Source organism: Zootoca vivipara, chromosome 2 (genome assembly GCF_963506605.1).
Source record: "Zootoca vivipara chromosome 2, rZooViv1.1, whole genome shotgun sequence".
Lineage (NCBI taxonomy): Eukaryota > Metazoa > Chordata > Lepidosauria > Squamata > Lacertidae > Zootoca > Zootoca vivipara.
In genome coordinates, this window is record NC_083277.1 from 56,674,068 (window position 1) to 56,694,168 (window position 20,101).

The 20,101-nt window shown below is 44.9% G+C and overlaps 1 protein-coding gene across 1 annotated transcript; it reads left to right on the top strand.

Moving 5' to 3' along the window:
* The first annotated feature begins 595 nt into the window (after positions 1-595).
* On the top strand, positions 596-17,637 carry GFRA3 (GDNF family receptor alpha 3). Its single transcript, XM_035105896.2, has 8 exons — positions 596-851; positions 7,236-7,520; positions 8,717-8,809; positions 9,563-9,893; positions 10,898-11,007; positions 11,660-11,794; positions 13,880-14,019; positions 14,484-17,637. Exons 1-8 carry the CDS (start codon positions 809-811, stop codon positions 14,622-14,624), a joined length of 1,278 nt encoding a protein of 425 aa, XP_034961787.2. The 5' UTR covers positions 596-808; the 3' UTR covers positions 14,625-17,637.
* Positions 17,638-20,101: the final 2,464 nt, after the last annotated feature.

The following is a 20,101-nucleotide window of genomic DNA, read 5'->3' on the forward strand; positions in this document are numbered from 1 at the left end:
AACTGAAGTGCTGAAGGAAGGCTGGGTGAAATTTATATGCTTTCTTTATGTTTTAAAATGGCGTGCCGCACGAGCGATATTTGCAAACAGTTCAAACTGTGTTGGTTTTGAGCTCGTTTATTTGTTTGCACCCCTCAGGAGCGCGACAGCAACACGGCGCGAGGAAATGTGCGCGCGCCAGAAGAACGCCTGAGCCATAGCTGCCAAGTTATCCCTTTTTTTTAAGGGATTTTCCCTTATGCTGAATAGGCTTCCTCGCGAGAAAAGAGAAAACTTGGCAGCTATGGCCTGAGCGTCGACAAAAGCGAAGGCGACACGCCCGTTTTCCCGGGCGGCGTTTTCGGTCCATAGCTGCCAAGTTATCCCTTTTTTAAGGGATTTTCCCTTATGCTGAATAGGCTTCCTCGCGAGAAAAGGGAAAACTTGGCAGCTATGTTTCGGTCCAGGCAAAAAAAACTCCCAATCCATACCGCTACCCCACCCAGAGAGAGCAAGCGCCCTAGTGCGAGCGAGGCGGACCATTCCCGCCGCGCTCCACCAGGGCGCTACTCCTGCGCCCCTCCCCTCCCCTCGCGCGCCGGCGGCGAGTTCCCGCTTGCCGCTGTAGCTCCGCGCGCGCACCTGCCCCGCGCGAGCTGAGAAGGCGAGTCCCCGCGAAGGCGGGACGACGAGGGCAGGCTGGCAGCAGGTGGCCACGCGAGGCTGCCCAGTCCCCGCTGAACTAGCGGAGCATGTGAGCCCTTCCCTCGCAAGACCGGCTCGGAGTGGAGTGACCGGCCGTGCTGCGCCTGCTGCGCTTCCCTCCGCCATGGGCCTCCCTTTGCTGCTGGGGCTGCTGCTCTCCCGAACCGGTAATGGGGCGTCGTGGGGGGCGGACGCTGTTGAGAAAGGGGTCCGGTGCGGGGTAAAGGCGGTGTTGGATCTGCTGTATGTTTTCTACCCGACCCCATCTCCGTTCATGGGGGGCTTGCTTGGCGCCCCTCGCCGTCGTGCGGGACTGGCTCGGGGGTTGCAGGCATAGCGAATCGGGCGCTATGGGGCGGGTCAAGAGAGAAGTTGTGTGTCCATCCGCGCCTTTTAGCTTTTGTTTTGCGCCCGCTGTCCCTAATAGGACCATCTTTTCTCTGTGGTTTTTTTTTCCCTGTCCCAAGGCAAAGAGGGTCTGGAATCCTATGCACGTCTTGCTGGGAGGCGAGCACCTGAGCAGACTTTGCTTCCATGTAAGCCCGCTCAGGATCGAGCTGCTCGTGTCTCTCTCTCTCAGCGGGGCGGTGTCTGGACAGTCATCCAGGTTTCTGATCCAGCGCGCGCTCGGCGTCTCGAATTTGCAGGCAGCGACGGGGAGGACTGTCTGACCACCCTGTTTGCTAATCACTTTGGGTGTGTTCAGGCCAGGCAGATCATTACTGATGGGTGCTGGGAGAGAAAGGAAAGAGGGATGTACGGCCATATAATAGGCTACGGAGGAACAGCGCAGTCCCCATTCCGCCGCTTGCTAACGTAGGGGAGAAAGTGCCTGTTGCTTACGGGGTAGCTAATTTGCGGGAATAAAGATTTGATCGTGGATTTCCATTTCGAGTGCCAGGCTGCTTTCTCTGTCGGAGAAACTTTCGGCAAGTGGCTGCCAAGCTGTTTGCCGGCCAGAGAGTGGCTGTGACCCTTTCCTCAACCATAGAGTTAGAGCCGCTCCGCAGCGCGCTGTAGGAGCACTTTGCAATGTACAACTCGCCTGCTCGATGGGGTCGTGTTCTTATAAATTAGCCCGAAATTAGATTTGTGTATGTTCCGATTCCGGAATACGAACAGAAGGGTTTTTCACATGACGTTTATATATTTTTAAAAATATATGCATATGTATGATATGCATGTAATTTGCATATCCTACATTGGCTATATTGGTTTAAATTGTGTTTCACACTTGTCAGGGGCAACATCAGGGGACAGCTATCTCCGTCTGGCTCTGTGAGCTTCCCAGACAGATCTGTTTGATATAGAGCACTGTTACATGTCTCCTTGGTCTAATTATATAACATAGAAAGGTCTAAGACTCTAATCAAACATGAACATTTTTTGGGTTGCTAATGCAGGAAGGAAGGATGAGGAGGACCATTTTAAAATGAAATGCACATTCCATCTAATGTGAATTTTAACATGGCATTATATGTCATGCTGCTGTAGGTGGAATCCTCTTCCGAGGATGACCTAGAGCTCTCCAAAGCAGCCCATGCCATTGGGCAGCGAGGCGCCAGGGGATGTGAGACAGCCACTGAGTCCTAGGGAGCACGGCCACCTAAAGGTGCAGGCTTACTTAGGCACTGGAGTGCAAGCCTGAGGAACAAGCACTACACCAGAGTAAAGTGATAGTTGTGTGAAAAAAGCTATTCACGAGTAGACCAAATCCTCAGGCAACCCAGATGCCCTGCTGCTGTGCTCAGACTAAAAATAATTCAGTTCATGACACAGAGTGCTGTAGCCATAATTTTGCTCCATTGCCCTGATGACCGTATCCCTGTCTACCTAGCTGTTCAATTCAAGACCTCCCCCACGCCTCACATTTTGACTTCAGATTGCCTTTGACCTTGCTTCTTGAGCTGCCCCTGGGTTTGAACATGCAACTAATACCGGTACCAGTCTCAGTCCAGTACTGTCCATGCTTAACTCTCAGCTGCTCTGTCCTTGCGTCACCTGGAACAGGACATTGTAAACTAGGGAAATACTGGTAATGGGGGTGGGTTTTTTTGTATCATGAATGAAAATACCACAGAAAGGGCTGTTGTGTTTACTGTATCTGTGATCTGAAAATATAAAACATACTTTGGTTAGAATAGCTCTAATCTGCTCACTTTCCTGCATTAACAACATTAACACATGCACAGATTGCACGGGAGTGAGTCAAAATGCTTTGTCAAACATGAAAACACTTCTGCTTTCTACCCTGCATTAACATATTTCACAAGTGACTCATTCCAGACTTACCTAATATGAAGACTTTTTTATTTTTGAAACATGAAACATTCATCTTTAGTTTGTGTGGTAGAATTGGACCCTTACCTTTAGGATAAGACAAGATAGAGTTTTAAGGCTACCATCCTATGCACATTTACTTAACAGAAAGCTCCAAAGGATACAGTGAGCCCTTTCTGTGGCAGCTCCTTGCTTGTGAGATGGTCTCTCCAGGGAGGCTCACCTGGTGCTTTCTTGCATATCTTTAGACACCAGGCAAAAACATTCCCTTTCAGGCCTTTGGCTTATTAAACAACCTATGGCCTTTTAAACTGTGGGTGGGTGTGTCTGGGTGTTTATTATTTTTGTTTTACTATGTTATACATTTTTGTGTTTTATATTGTAAACTACCCTCTGATCCTCAGATGAAGGGCATTAAAGAAATTTAACAAATAAATAAAAAATATACTGCTTGGTAAAGAGGAGTAGGGTCAGCCTTTATGGAATCACATGCATAGTTCACTTGCAAGGAAACCAAATTTCCTTCCTTGGATCCCCCCCCCCGAATTGGTTCACAAATTTTAATCTAGAAGCATAATACAATGATGACTATATTAATTTTAGGTAGATGTACCACTGGCTACTTTTAATGACCTGGGAGATATGTGTGACCACCTGTACTGAGAGATGTTGAATCAGTATCCATCACAAGTGGTAAGAAACATAATAAGAGCCCTGATAGATCAGATTGGAAGTACATCTAGTCTAGCATCTCATTTCTCACAACTACCAGCCAGCTGTCTCTGGCAACTCTACTAGTAGCACATGAACACAACAGCACTCTCCTGATGATGTTCCCCTTTAGCTGGTATTGAGAGGGATATTGCCTCTGATCCTGGAGGTAGTATATAGCCAGCATGGATAATATTCTTGATTGAGTAATAAAGAGTAATTTAGTGGTGAAATGTGGTGTTTAGCACTACCCATCTGCTATATCACTGACTTTCTGTATGTGTTGAAACAGCATTTGGTGGCATTATATCTGTCAGCATTCACTTCTCTCTTGAAATTATTGCAGAACATCATAGCTAATGACCCTATATCTCTTCCTTCTCCCTTTTGCATTTCACAGGGCATTGGTAAACAGTATGGTAGTTAGCAGCATGTAACATTTTAACCACCATGTAAAAATGGAGAAGCTTATTATTTTCTCTAGAGAGAAACTGCTCTGTTTCTTTTCTTTTTTTGCTTTAAACCCCTAGTTCATCTGCTTACCTGCCTTTGAGCTGTTCCATTGGGCTTATTGATCCAGAAAGGGTGATCTGTGCTGGCCCTCATTACCTCCTTGCTTCTGCAAGTGGCACCCTGAAATTCCAGGCAGCAGCAGAGGATCTAGGCCAGGCATCCCCAAACTTCGGCCCTCCAGATGTTTTGGACTACAATTCCCATCTTCCCCGACCACTGGTCCTGTTAGCTAGGGATCATGGGAGTTGTAGGCCAAAACATCTGGAGGGCCGCAGTTTGAGGATGCCTGATCTAGTCCGAGCATTGTTAGATCCAAAACATTACACTTACTGCCAGACGGCAAAGGTTCATTGGGGCTGCTGTGGGCCTTGGGCACCAGATTACTGGTGAGCAGCCAACCCTGCAGTAGAACAACTGTCCCACTCAGCTTCAGAGAGTGCTACAGCTGAAACTGGTTGTGCACCTGCAGCAGGTGTTGGAAGCTCCTTTGCAGTCCTTGTAGGGCACAGTGAGCACAGAGGACCTGTTGCCTGACCCCTTGTTGCTTGTTATTTCTCTTGTTGCCCTAAGCAGCCTGTCATCCATCCTGGTCCTACTTCCCTTCCTCTGCTTCTGCATCTCCTCCCTGGTGCAAATCTCATTTGCAGCCAGCTTCTGTTTCTGTAGTGGGACGTACTCCTGTTGGCTGTACTCCCATTCCCAAGGTTTAGGGGGCATTGCACAGACTTCCTCCCTAGGTAGGGCAAGGTTGGTGGTTGGTAGTGCTCCCCCACACCCAGGGGTAAGCCTATCACTGGCACAACACTTCCATCCACCTGGTTGCTTGTTGGATTGTGGGCTGTGATTGCCCTGATTAGACAGTTGCCTGGTTGTTCCTCCCTTTCCCACACAGATAATTGCAGTATCCCTGCAAATGGTTGTGCTCCTCCTGCCATCTGAGGGGTGGTGGTGGTGGTGGTGGGGAGAGACATGGAAGATGGTTGCAGCAGCTATACTTTGTAAGACAGTTGCCCCCTTTCCCCTGCATATCTCTGTGGGACGCTCTATAGTCAAATCTTTGCCATACATTTTAAATACATCTAAAGCACACGACTCTCTAAAAAATCCTGGAAACTGTTATCTACCGCTCACAGAGTCACAATTCTCACAGTTTTTTGTGGGAGGCCCATGTGCTTTAAGTGTATGCTGTGGAAGTGATCTGTCCGAATTCCATAAAGTCTATTGTTAAGTGTGTAGTAAGAATGCTTGGGATTCAATAGATGTTAACCAAGCCATAATAAAAATTGAAAATCAATATGCAAAGAGAAACACTAAAAGTAAATCAAAAGCACACTGGGGGAAATGAGAGATGGTGGACAGGAATATGAGTGTTTTAGAATGGGGCCATATTTCTATGTTGGGGTGAGGAACCTTTTCAGTGTGAGGGCCACATTCCCTCATGACCTTAGGGAGGCCACCTGAGAGGGGTGGGGAAAGCCGGAAACAAAAGTGGATGGGGCTCTTAATTTTCTACCGAAAGCTCCATTCCCAGCCACACACATGCCAGAGGTTTCTACAGGCCATCATGCACACACATATTTCCATTTTCCATCCAGGCAAGGAAGAAGCTTTATCACAATCCAAGGACACATTCCAGCCAGACAAAAGCACTTGAGGAGGGCACCGAGCAAGGCTGGTGAGGGAGAAGGCCAAGCTAGAGGAGTTCAGACCTCAAGGGAGCCCCAAGGACCAGATAGATCTAGTGGGCCACATTTGGACCCTGGGCCTGAGGTTCCCCATCCCTCTTGTATGTGATAGAAATTCGAGGAGTGTTTCATTTCTGCAACTGTCATTTTTCAAGGACAAGAACGTCTGCCCTTCAAGCATGGTTCAGTCTGCTCTGTTCTCCATTTGGCTCACATTCAAATACAGAAACCACTGCAGTAACTGGTTGGACCTGAAATGAGTCCATTTATTAGTGGTTATAGTAAGATGCCAAACGTGATACCAGGAAGTCTGTCTGTAGCTGTCATTCCTGTCACTTAAGTACCAGGACATGAGTCTGGAGCAGGTGCCAAATTGCTGAAGTGGACTGGAGGTTCAAACAGCACTGCTCTTAAAGACTGGGCCCATCTATTTCACCAAAATGCAGATTTCCACCAAAATTCAACACTAAAGTATAATCCTGCCCAACTGGACACTGCTGCTTTTAAAAGAGGCTTTAGAAACTCTTGATTTTATGTCAGAAGAATGGATTAAAGTGTGGAGATCTTCCTTTCTTCTAAAAAAGCATTTAATGCAAGGAATGGTGACCTTTTCATGCTAGCAATTATCAATTACCAACAGCAAGAGGTAGATAAATGTAGATTTGTAAAAAGAACTCTCATACACATCTGTTAGAATATCAAAATAAAAACCATACTATAGCAATAGCATAGCACTATGGCATTTGTTTTGTCAGAACAAGATTTCAGCTTTTCAGATGGAACAATACCCTTTCTCTTCCTGCTTTACACTGTTCTGGAGCTTCTCCCATACCACGGACAATGGGTCAAAGACCCAGTTTGGCATACACACACCCCTGCATTTGTGTGTGTGTGTGTGTGTGCGCGCACACACAGACACACACACACTGGGTGGCAGCCTCAGTGGTAGCCCTCTGGAGGCTTAACCCAGGGCAAGAAAATGGCTTCCCCCCCATATTTATGGCTCTGACTGAACCCCCCCCCCCAATAAAGCCAATTTGGTGGGGTGGGAACAGTGAGGGAAGTCCTGTTGCACTAACTGGAATCCTTGTGTTTGCTTCCTCCAGTAGGACTTGTTACTTGAATCCCACACATCTCCCCCCCCCCTTGATCATATGAACAACAGGATAGGTAAAGCATACACCTGTGTCCATGTTAAATGATTTCGAGAAACCACATTAGTGATTGTGGCAGTATAAACATTCCAGATTGCTTAATTCAGCAAAAACAGGAGCTTAATGATTGTGCCCTTGAAGGGATGAGAAAGTGGCCGCAGTGTGTGAATTTATGAAATGCTAACACACACTCTCTCCACTTGTACAGGAGGCCTCCTTGTTCTCGCTCTTGATCAGCCGCACACCTGTATAACAGCAGAGACCCTTTGCTTGGCTGAGCCTGCCTGCAGTGCCACTTATCAGACCTTGCAAAACTGTTCCCACTCTTTTTCCAAGAGCGGTTTCCTCCCTGACCAAGAAGCCAGGAACAGATGCTTGGCGGCAGAAACATTTGTAAGAAACAGTTATTTTCAGGACTGCAAGTGTCACCGGCGTACACGAAAGCTGGAACAGCTGTGCCTGCGCATCTACTGGACTGTTCATTTCACTTTTGGTGAGATAGAGGCTTTGCTCATTCTTCATTTTGTATTTTCACTGGTGGCGGGAGGATAAGAATTGTGCGCCCCACTCCAGGGCAATACCTGAATATCTGGGAGAAGACCCTTGGACCTGATTGCAAAAACAAAACAAAAATCTTTTCATCAAGTCCAGACTAGCATTGTCTGGCTGACTAGAAAGCACCTCCCCAGGGTCTCAGTCTTCCTATATCTAGCCTTGTTTCTTGAAATTCTTTTTAACCAGAGATGCTGGGGGTTGATTTTGGGATCTTCTGCTGTGGCTCCCCCCAAACAATAGAAAGCTATTGGAAACCCATTGCTTATTTTTTGCTACCTTGAAATTTTATTTTCCATGATGGTTTACAAAAAGAATAAAAACATATATATTAAAATGTTTACATTGACAATATTCTAAAATAGACGTCAAAATGAAAAAAAGATCCCTCATAATTGTTTTTTAGACTGAATAGTATATTAAGGTGTGATTCTTCTCTTTCTGTTAATTAAAATCTTAAGCATTTCCTGCTTAGTTTTATGTGCCCCAGCCCCCGCATTAAGGAGCCAACTGGGAACAGGTAAATAGACTTCTTTTCCACATGCAGCTGCTTGCAAGTGCTCTCTCACGCTGAAGGTGGAGGGCCTTCTCTGTTATGGCCTCTCCATTATGGCACAACAACAACAACAATAATTTATTATTTCTACCCCGCCCATCTGGCTGGGTTTCCCCAGCCAGTCTGGACGGCTTTCAACAGAACATTAAAAACAGAATAAAACTTCAAACATTAAAAACTTCCCTAAACAGGGCATGCTCTCCCTTGGGGCTTTCCCCCTTTTTTTGCCAATTATTTTTATTGGTTTTCCAAAGTTTTCCTTGCACCTACATTAATAAATGTTGGTACCAGTCAAATAGTTTTCAATTCGCCCAGTTTTTTATGAAATTATTTTTTAATGCTGAAATTATTTTTTAATTTAGTGCTGAAAGAATTTTAATCTGTGCTAGATTGACATGTGTTTTAGTTTTGTATTGCTCTTGTGCTTTTATGTAAATGGATATGTTTAGAGTTGCATTCTGCTGCCTTGGTTACTGTTTTTTTTTTTTAAGAGTTTGTATTTTGTGATTTTCTGTCTTATGCATTACACATAGAACATGGTTATAGTGTGACTCCTAAGTAAATTAATTTATTTTGCACAGATGACTTTCATTTGGAGGTGTCACCCTATGAAGATACAGACAATGAAGACTCTTCAAAGACCAATTACAACAAACTGTCAACTAGGATTTCAGGTAGCAGCTATACTAACATTTGGTTGTCTTTTCTTTTCCTCAGGACCTACATACTACAGCTGAGTTTTTTTAGGGAGATAGGAAATGTTTTATAAGCAATTTAAAGGTAGCTTCAAGCAGACTAAGGCTAGGATGCCAGGGAAAACATATGGACTAGAGGTGATGGATATCAGCATGGGTAACTGTAGACCAGAAATAAAACACAAACTCAAATGTGAAAGGCAGAAATAACTGTTATCATAACGTAACATAAAGCAAAAAGATTAAGTCTGAGAGGAATCTTCTGAGAGGTAACAGCAGTAGCAGTCAAAAGAAAACTCATTGGGAAGGTAGAAGGTATCACACCTTTTGATGTGTATACACAGAGAATAGGAGTGCACCACCCACCAAAACTCTGGCCTAGTATAAAATCTTCCCAAGTGAGGTTCTCCATGTGATTGCTTCCCCCAACCTTCAGGTCTGCTCTGATGCTGCACCTGGGTGGATACCCAAGGCAGCAGCACCAGTGTGCATGGTTCTTTTCAGAAGGACAGGTGCCTACTCCAAGGAGTCTACAATCTTAAGCTTCACACAGGGCAAACTATGAAGGAAAAGGAAGCAGGTGTAAATGAATGAATTTCTGAATTGCAAAGTGATGTTGGAAATTGCTTCAGCTACCTTTTCTTCGTGTTTTATCCACATCTTCATGGAAATAATCTCTGGAACCCACTATATATTCTTGTCTTTCTGTGACTTTCGTTGGCTCCCGTATAGCTATGGATAGGACAAATCCCTGCCTGCATGCCACAAATGTTTGCCACTTGAACCACAAGTGCATGCGTCTGCGCTCACTCTATGCCCAGACCTGCAGCACAGAGACCACCTGTGATCGGCGCAGATGCCACCGGCACCTGAGACACTTCTTTGAGAGGATCAGTGCAGATTTCACCAAGAGCCTCCTCTTCTGCCCTTGTCAAGACGAGGTCTGTGGTGAGCGGCGCTGGAATACCATTGTCCCGGAGTGCTCTTTCCAGAGCAGCAGCAGCAGCAGCAAGCCAAACTGCCTCGTCCTGTTGGACTCCTGTCTGAAGGATAATATCTGCAAGTAGGTCTGGCACCAAGGGCGTTGGGGTGGCTGCCATAGTAAGCTTTTAGTTGTATGAGGCGCAAGTAACTGGATCCTAAGGCGGATTGTACACTTGATATAGTAAAAGAAGGAAATAAAACGATATGTTTCCATAATGCCTAACTATTTACCGGTAGATAGTCCCAGTCTACACACATTTTAATTTTAAAATGCAGTTTTAAACAGTGGATCAGGAGAAGCATCACCTAAATCTGGGATGGACAATTTCTACATACTTGAGAGCCACTTCATTCTCCAGACAGATGTCTGTGGGCCAGAAGTGGTCAGTTTCATAATAAAATTGGAGACCATCTAGTAAGAAGGACTTTGCTCTTAAGGAGAGCATATGCTCAATATGTATGTTTATAAAAGGTAAAGGACCCCTGGACAGTTACGTCCAGGCAAGGGCAACTATGGGGTGCCGCGCTCATCTCGCTTCAGGCCGAGGGAGCCGGTGTTTGTCCACAGACAGCTTTCCAGGTCATGTGGCCAGTGTGACTAAACCGTTTACCTTCCCGCCACAGCAGTACCTATTTATCTACTTACAGTGGTGGGCTTTCGAATTGCTAGGTTGGCAGAAGTTGGGACAGAGCAACAGGAGCTCACCCTGTTGCGCGGATTCGAACCACCGATTAGCAGACTCAAGAGGCTCGGTAGTTTAGACCACAGCACCACCCACTCCCCTTGTACATTTGTATATTACATTAAACATGTGAGAGATGTAGCACTAACATGTCTGTTCTATAAAGTATTTTTGGTTAAACCACCAGTTGCCAGAAAACAGTGCTTCAGGGGCCACGTAAGCCATGAGCCATCAGTTGCCCATTCCTAATGTAGCTATTACTTTTAAGATGAAGATCTATTATCTTGCTTGGCTTTGCATAAAAAGTGGCTTTGGTTTATAAACTACAGGACAAATGAATAAAGCAATCTCTGTGGTGGTAAAGAAAGCCCTCATTCTGATAGTTGTTATCTTCCACCAGATCCCGGCTGGCAGACTTCCAAGAGCAATGCAAGCCTTCAGGCACATCTTCAGATGGCTGCTCTCCGCACAACCATGCTGCATGCCTGGAGGCTTACATGGGGATGGTTGGTATGTGCTGGGCCCAGAGGAATTCACTGGGAGCTTGATGAGGGTTATGCCATTAGACATACCTTGGGGGGGGGGCAATGTAAGGTCCTGCCTTCCCGGTCTATGGAACAGAGAGTGAGAAAGGAGCATAAGCTTCTTTGAGCTGTAGGAAAACCCCTCTTCTGAAGACTTAGTCCATCTTCCTTCCCCTTACAGCTGAATACTATTCCACTTCCACGTTCACTCTGAAGTTGGAGGAGGAACATTAACCATCAGTTTCTTACGTTAGGTGGTTATTAGCCATGGTAACAAAATGGAGTATCCACGTCTAGAAGCAGTACACCTCTGATTTTGAGGTGCTGATGCCAGAAACAGGATCACTATCCCCTTCATGCCCTGCCTATGAAGCATTTGGCTGACCATGGCAACAGTGCAGTTGTGCTTCAGTTAATTACAATTTTTAAAATTAGATATATTTTTAAACCTTGCCCTTCCGCCAATCTGGAGCACAGAGCGACTTCTCATCGGAAATCCTTAGAAGGAGGTTGAGATTGTCAGGATGTTGAATTGAGCAGATTGGAAAGCATGTCTAGACTGGTGGGTCTATATCTTTTGACTCATTGGTATTCCATATGGGCAAATTCTGACTCTTGTCTTTTCGGTCTTGAAATAGGTACACCTATGACCCCCAATTATGCCAGCAATTCCAGTACTGACGTCACACTGTGGTGCTCCTGCAAGGATAGTGGCAACCAGAAGGAGGATTGTGAGCAAGTCCTCAGCTCCTTTGCCAGCAACAGATGCCTCAGTAAGTCATCCAAACATATGCCAAACACTTAGTCCATCTAGCCGTATTCATTGTTATCTCCTTTTCATATTAATACTAGAAGTCAACTTTTCCCTGATTAAATTAATTAGGCAGCAGATTCAGGACAGGCAAAACGAAGTACTTTTCTATCCAGAGAATTCACTGCCACTGGATTTTATGCATATATTACACTTAAATCCACCTTTTCATTGAAGGCGCTCGAGATAATGCGTTTTATAAAGAATCAGAGAAATTCATAAGAGAAAGATCTGTCAACTTGTTTGTTGTTCAGAAACATCCATAATATTAGAGGTTGTATGTCAGAAGTTGGCTACAGAGACATCTTGCTGGGAGTTGGAGTCTAGCAATAGTTACCCCTTCCCATCTAGCTACTGGCTTCATGCCTGCATACAAATTTATCAGAGGCATCTAGTCAATCTCTTTTGGAAACAAAGGTCCTGTTTTCTGATCCCTTAGGGTACTTCTAGGGCTCTTGTTGCTCGTTAAGCAAGGGATTGGAAACTTGTAGCCCTCCAAGTTGTTACTGGGCTACAGCTCCTATAACTCCTGACTATTGGCCATGTTGGAATCCAACAGCACCTGGAAGACCAGAGGCTCCCCACCCCTATCAATTAATCACTCCGGCATTCACAAATTCTTTTGTTCTAACTAGTTCACTGGACTTTACATCAGCTCATTGATCCTACTGCTTGAGCATAAAATCTGATATTGGCCCTAACTTTGTCCAAGTCCTCCTCTCTATCTGTTATTGTTAACGCATCGCTTAAAATGTTTGGTCTTGCTAAGATTTAAATATTTTATTACTGTAAAAGCTCACAGAGGACGTAAAACAGAACCAAAGTTTGCTTGTTAAACATTTAATGCCTCAGCTTTTTATCTGTTTGATTATATTTATGGAAAAGTTTTTCATGCCCCCCCCCAGTTTAAGATTTGGGCACTTCTTTGACCAAACATGCTTCTCCCCTTTGGAAGGGAGTTAAGCCATGCCCCTGCAGACATTGGCTAGTCTGTGCTCCCCTACAGCATGGAAACAGCAGCTCAGCTAAATCATGACGCCTAAAGCACAGTCACAAATTCCGGAGTAGACTTGCAGTGTGTTAATTGCCAAATGCTTCAGCAATCAAAAATCAATCGAAAAAAATGTTTGATTCACAAAAATCAATCAAACTGTACACAAGGAGTGTGCAATATTTTCTTGCTCGAGCCATATTCCCTTGTGGGCAACCTTCGGGGAGGGGGGCACACATAACAATAAGTGGGTGGGGCCAGAGGCAAAAATGAGTGGATTAATAAATGTGGCTCCTAACATGGTTCAGCAGGCTGTATTCGAGCCATGCAAACACTTCTCTCTGTCATTCAGGCAAGCAAGAGGTGATGGTGCAGTTCAAGGACATATTTGAGTCAGAGAAAAGCACTCAAGTGCACAGAGCAGGGCTGTTGAGAGTATGGCCTGGGAAGGGGGCATGGCTTAGGGTGATTCATGGGGGTTGGAAGGGTGGCCCTGGGTCTGATGTTCTCTACCCCCACAGTAGATGCATGCATAGCCAAAGCTGAGCAGAAAAGGTCTGCCGGCTCCCTCTCAGGCCATTTCCAGGCACCAATGCATTAATTTACAATAATTTATCCTAGTTACAGGTAGGTACCCGTGTTGGTCTGACGTAGTCGAAAAAAATAAAATTCCTTCCAGTAGCACCTTAGAGACCAACTAAGTTTGTCATTGGTATGAGCTTTCATGTGCATGCACACTTCTTTATCCTGGTTACAGGTAGGTAGCCGTGTTGGTCTGGGTCGAAGTAAAATAAAAAAATTCCATCAGTTGCACCTTAAAGACCAACTAAGTTTTTATTTTGGTATGAGCTTTCGTGTGCATGCACACTTCTTCAGATACCAAAATAAAAACTTAGTTGGTCTTTAAGGTGCTACTGAAGGAATTTTTTTATTTTACTTCTTTATCCTGTTAGTTACACCTGGTTCTCAAAAACTCTGGGACCCAGAATGTGTAACCTGACTGTATACATGCATTCAGGTCCTCACACAATCTCCTGCGTGTTCTCTGCTTTACAGGAAGTGCAATCCAGTCTCAGATGATCTTAAACCAGAGGAATATGGAGGTTCAGGAGCAGCTGCAGTTCACACCTTCCCTAAATTTCCAGGGAGATGCCACCAGCACAGATGGCACAGTTTTCACTTCAGAAATGCGCTGGGTACGAACCGTTCCTCCTGTTTGATGCAAAGCCAGCTTCTTTTGAATCTGTAGCAGGGATATAGGGAACCTGTGGCCCCACAGAAGTTGCTGGTCTCCAAGCTCCCATCGGTCCAGTAGTGAGGGATGATGCAGCTGCAGTCCAGCAACAACTGGAGGACCACGGGTTTCCCATTCCTGATCTGTAGCGTAAGTGGAATCAGGTATGCTGTTATGCGCCTATAAAGCAAGTGGTTGGCATAACAAGGTTGCTTTAGTTAAGTGTGTTCTATTGTGAGAGAAAGTTGAGCAAAGAAGCTGGCGCCTTTGTCCCCGGGTATGTCCTCAGGTTTTCCAAGTAGAGCAGGGGACACGGTGCAAGTGGAAATGGTGCTGGCAGGGAAAGGAGGGATTCAAGTGAGACGTTGTGACCAACAGCAGATGTATCCAGTCATGAGTTCTCTCTCTCTCTCTCTGCCTTTTTAGGAAACTGAGAAAAATAAGATGCAGCCAGAGGTCCTCATGCAAGACGGAAGATCATTTCCTAACTCTGTATATTCTGGAGCGCATCTTTCTTCACTCACTTTGACCTTCACGCTGCTCCTTCTGTTACTTGGTCCGCCGTAACATCATACATCTGGCATTGCTCCTGACTTGTAATTCCATGAGAAGGGAAACTGGACATTGTTTCATGCCAAAGAGGAAGCACTGACCACCACAAGCTTCTTCCCAGTGCTCACCCCTTTCTGCCTACTTTCACTCGCTGTTCTATGCAAAGTTGGCCTGCCTGTGAAAGGAGCAGGGGTTGCTGGTTCTCTTCCCAGTGCCCATAAGGAAAACAAAGGCAGCTTGGAGATTCTAGGGACCTATTGCCTTCCAATATTTTTTTTATTTTAAGAGGAAGGCGCCCATTGCCCCTAGACTAGCAAATGAAATGCTATTTCTGGCTTCAGAGTTGCCCCCCAATCTGGACCCTCTACTCTTGGGTGGTGTTCAGGGCCATGTGTATATGCATGTCCATTTCTTTAGACATGCAAAACAAAACTTGGCAGTGATGCTAAATTGTATCCTCTGCACTTAACCCTTTCTGCCCCTTTGTTGTGACTCATGAGACATTTAACACCTCAGGGCTAGGCTGGGCTTCTGTATTCATCTCAGTAACGCACAACTTTTCTGTCTGGTATTATATGAGCCTTCTAGGCTTTCATAGGAATTTGCATGCAGGCTTACTAAGATTTTACCCACCAGAGTTTCCTCGGAGCAATGAAGTGTCTGCCCTGAGCTGCAGAGCAAAGATTTTTTTTCCCCCATGTGTGGCTACCAAGCATCCCTCCACATGTGTTTCTGTACGTTCTGTAGCACCAGACATTTATCCATAATGTAATAATTCCAGATGTAAAGATTTGTGTGGTGTAAACTGCTGTTCTTTTGTGCTGCGGTGGTGTGTTGTCCATTTCTAGGCACACATTCATAATTCACACCCCCATATGTGTCACCACTGCCTTGTTGGCTGGCTTAAATTGTTGGCAGAGGTAGCAAGCTAACTGCAACAACTTCCCTGTGCAGCTGTTTGGTGGCTGTGAAAGATGCAGTCAGTATTGCATCTTGTTTCTCTCCTACTCCCCAAGAAAAATAGACAATGTTGTGGTTGCCAAAGTTTCCTGCCATTTATGTGTGTGGGGTGGGGGGTTTGGAGAACAAAGGCACAATCCATCTTTCTGTGAATGTTCTACCACATCAACCAGTGATGACAATGCCTCTGTGGATTTTAGCATGTTTCATGTTTTTCTCATCCAGGTATGAGTTCCTTCTTATTTGTGGCCAGTGAAGGGGTCCCTGTACTGCCCACCAGCATAGGCTCTGTTTCTATGTACATTTACTGGTAGACTTGGTCTCAAACATTGAGGTATGATTTGCAAAGGCCTGCCAGTTCATTCTGCAGTGGTGATGGTGTTTATTATTATTCCAGCTCTTTACTGAAGGCAAGAAAGGATTTGCTTGTAGCCTTTTTAAAATGTTTGTATCTGGTTGTAGCTGTACAAATAACTTTGAAAGCATGTCTTCTGAAAAACAAGGCAAAGAATGTGAAAGGGTTACAATAAAAGCTTATTGGTTTTTTAAAAAAAATCAAAAACAAGAAAAAACACCAAATAAATATTGGGTTTGGCAGTGTAATACTGGCACAGAATATGTATTGGATCCAGGCACCTGAAGTGTTGTGGGAATCCAGACCTTGGAACAGGCTTAGTATCCATATAAGCTGAAAGCTTTCGCAACAGTGCAAATGTTTTTACAACATTCCTTAGGGTAAGCAAGTCCTGAGTGGAAAATCATGGGAAGTCTTAAACTTCATTTGTAAATGCTTTCTCATAAGCCAGTTTGTATTTCACAACACTGTTCTCCATTCTAGTTCAGTTGCCAAATCAGGCTTACTTATACAACATAGCAAGTTACAAAAATAAAGTTCAGCAATTTTATCCAGCTAAGAAGCATACCTATTGTAAGATTTCAAGTCCGCAACCCAGTCCACAATAGGCCCAGTACCCATGTGCAGTGGGATTGGTCACCAACCTTTTTAGGCCAGGGCATACTTGTGAAATTTTGAAAAACTTCTGTGAGCACCAGTCACAAGATGACTGCTCCGGAGGTGTTTAAATTACACAAAATGGCTACCTTGGGGCATGGCAGAATATATAATGGCTGCCACATCTAAAAGAACAGAAAAAGAGACAGGGCCACAAAATGGTGTGGGCGTGGCCCACATCAGTGCACACAGCCCTGCCATCAATGGGGAAAGAAACCTCAGCCTCTTACGTATTCAAGGAGAGAAGCTCTTTGCACTTTCTCTCTGTTCAGAATGCCCAGTCCTGGCATCCATGGAAATGTGGGCATGTCTTTAGACTGGGGGCTCAGTGCAAGCAGCAATTGAGCAAAGTATCTATTGTGCATTGGATTTTTAAAGGGATTATTTACTGAGACCTTCCATGGGAACCATAGGAGGTACTTGCAGGCATGCTGGCAACCCTTGCTTGAGCTTTGTTTTCTTGCTCTCCCCTGGTTAGAGTAAGTGGGTGCCTTCTTAGGTCCATGTACCTGTCTCCCCATCCTCTTTCAGCCCTGCTTCCCCCATCACTTCACTATAAATTACTTGTGCTCCAGAACATAAACTACTTGCTCTGTGGAGGGAGGCAAGGCTGTATGGCAGTAGAGAAGTGTGGTCCCTTGCTCATCCTACATGGGTAAGTGGGGGAAGGGGCAAAACTGCTTGCTGGATCTGCAGTGGACTGGATCATGCCCCAACTGCTTTTATTTCCAGTATATTCCACTGAAATTTCATTTTCAGTATCTGGCTGAAGTGACCCAGTATTGAGTCTCTGTTGACTTTTCAGTGTTGTGACGTTTGTTCCTGCTACTTAACATAGTAACAATGGTAATTTGTCTCTATTGAATACACCAGCAACTCTCATGCCTTTGTTAAAGCTTCAGGGCAATAGAAATCTCTAAAATGTTATCCGTCTTCAAAGTGCAATTTAGGTCTCTTGGCAAACAGAGAAAGCGGGAGCATTGAGAGCTGCTATAATGTACAAATTGCAATATCTTACAAATGTGGTTCAGACTATAATATCCAAAATAAAGTTTATCTCACAACTCTGGGAGTTCCTTTCCTTTTCGTTCAGCAGAAAATGCATGAAATGTCAGTTCTACCTAGTGATGGCACAGTGCAGGCAGCTCTCACACAACAGGTTTGAAAATGGAACCAAACCAGAGACGTGTCTAGTCTCTCCTGGCAACCTATGGTGTTAGAATTCGATTGTGTTTCTATAACTCGACACAGGAAGCATTGATCCTCAAGTCTCAACTTCTCTATGTGTTGGCATTCGTCTGCCTCGAGACACAATGGAGTGTACCTCCAGGGGTGAAGTCAAACCGCTGTGCTAGCAGCACCAGTAACCTCCCCAGGGTGCAAGCTGTGGTAATGTGTATGGAGATCCTGGCTGCCCAGACAATGACCCCCTCTTGGCTTCACAGACATCCAAAGAAAAGAAAAGCAATATGTTTGGCACCAGCCTGGCTGCAGGAGTTGCCGGAAGGAGGCATGCAAGATGCCATCCAACCGTTTTAGGGACTCCATTGCAGATTTGTGTAGGGTTTACGCCTTAGCCTTTTCTTCTCCTGCAAGACAGCAAAGGTTTAGGATAAGAGTTTTCCTTCTAGATAGGCTACCTTCTCAGGTTGACAAGCCCCATCTGCCCCTCACTTCCCTCTACAGCAGGTACAGAAACTGCCCTGATGGTGCAGGAGAGGGACCAGGCAATCACTTGCTCAAGGCCACGCTATGAAAATACCTCTTCTCGTGATGCAAGATTTAGGCGATAACCTGTATCTATAAAGCTTCCATCACACTTGCCAACAAAGACCAGTCTGAGAACTTGGTGAAGAAATAGGTTCATCAGTGCCAACTTTGTTAAACAGATACTATTCCATAGGTTCGCTATTCCTCTGGAGATGGGGAAAGGTTAGGTTGGTTGTTTCATCATAGCCTTGGGAGAGTTTATAGTTGATTTGGCATGTGTTCCTGTTGAAGCCCTGGTTGATCTGTGGAAAAATGAGATAAACCAGATAATGGATGTGATCTTTTCTAAGCACACACTCTTGAATGGCTTTCTTGTACCCCAGGGAACTTGGAGTAATAGCAGCAGGGATAATTAGTAGAATGTAAGTGGAGAAAGGCACGTTCTAAATGTGATCAAACGCAGGCTAGATCTCACTTTAGATCATACTTGATGGTGATAGTTGTAAAGAAAGAACTCTCCCCACCACTATTGCATCCACACACTGCAGTCCAGTGGAACTGTTTAGGTAGCAAAGGGTCTGCAGAGTGTTAGTCCCCAGTGTGAATGCCAACAGGTTACAGATAGTTCATTGTAACTTACTTGCTAAGCACTTCGTGAAAAATAGAAGTCAACATTCATTCCAAACTGCACCTGACATGCATCTTTACATACAGGTTTTCTGTGTTGTTTTTCTAAAACGCAAATTGCTCGGCTGGAGGGGAATCTGCTAATTAACCTCTTCCTCCCTTGCTAAAGTCTTAACCACTGCTGGTGGTTAAGTTCCAGGTGTTTCTGGGTGACAAGAGGTAGCAGATTGCCCTATTAGATGACCTACACCAGGAGAAAATGTGATGTTGATTCTTCTGAACCTCTCAGCAACATTCAATACCATCAGTCCTAGTATTTGGGATGATTTGGATTGGGAATTAGATATACTATGCTTCTGTTCCACTCCTATATAACACGCAGGTCTCATAAAGTGGTGGTGGAGAACTTTGGCTTTGTGCAGTGGCATCTGTGGCTATGGAGTAAACTTCTAGGAGAAGTTTGGAGCTAGGTGTAGGCATATCAATGACACCCAGCGCTGCTTTTCTTACAATTTAGATGTAGCAGTGGATGTCCTGAACAGATGCCTTCACTTGAAACAATACGTTGGCTAACAAGCTAAACCCAGACAAGATGGAAGTAGTGCTGATGAGTAGGGCTTGCCAAATGATATTTAAGTCAACAGCGAGTGATATTGGCTTTGTGTGACAAATGGCATCTGTGGCACACAGCGCCATTCTTCAACTGCTTTACCAGCTGCACCTCATCTTAGAGCCTTCTCACAACTTTCCATACTTTGGTAACATGCAAGAATTATTGCTGTGGTGTTTGCACATAGACTTTCCTTTGAAGAACATTTGGAAACTTTGGTAGGCTCAGATTCCAGTGACCAGGTTGCTAACAGGGATCTACTACACTGAACCCATTTTATGGGTGGTAAAATATCTTCGCTGGCTCTTGGCTTGTTTCCAGATTCAAAGGGTTGGTTTTGTAACTTGTAAAGCCCTGAACAGCAGGGGACTGAGGCGAGGGGGCCTCAAGAAGGCTGCGGTCAGAGTCCCCACTTTCTGATGAAGTTAGGTGTTTGCCTGGCACCAACGTTCTTTATCCTTCAGGCGCCAGATTAAAACTGTCTTATTTGCCCGTGCATTTAGCGGATGATTGCTTATTGCTCACTTATTACTCCCTTTTGTGCTTCCCTTATCTGCTTTTTCTTTTCAGTGA

Bases quoted from the DNA above. Each gene is read 5' to 3' on its own strand.
- GFRA3 (XM_035105896.2), top strand. From the start codon at position 809: ATGGGCCTCCCTTTGCTGCTGGGGCTGCTGCTCTCCCGAACCG. The intron at 11,008-11,659 runs GTATGTGCTGGG...GTCTTGAAATAG, and splicing joins GGCTTACATGGGGATGGTTG to GTACACCTATGACCCCCAAT. The intron at 14,020-14,483 runs GTACGAACCGTT...CTGCCTTTTTAG, and splicing joins TCACTTCAGAAATGCGCTGG to GAAACTGAGAAAAATAAGAT.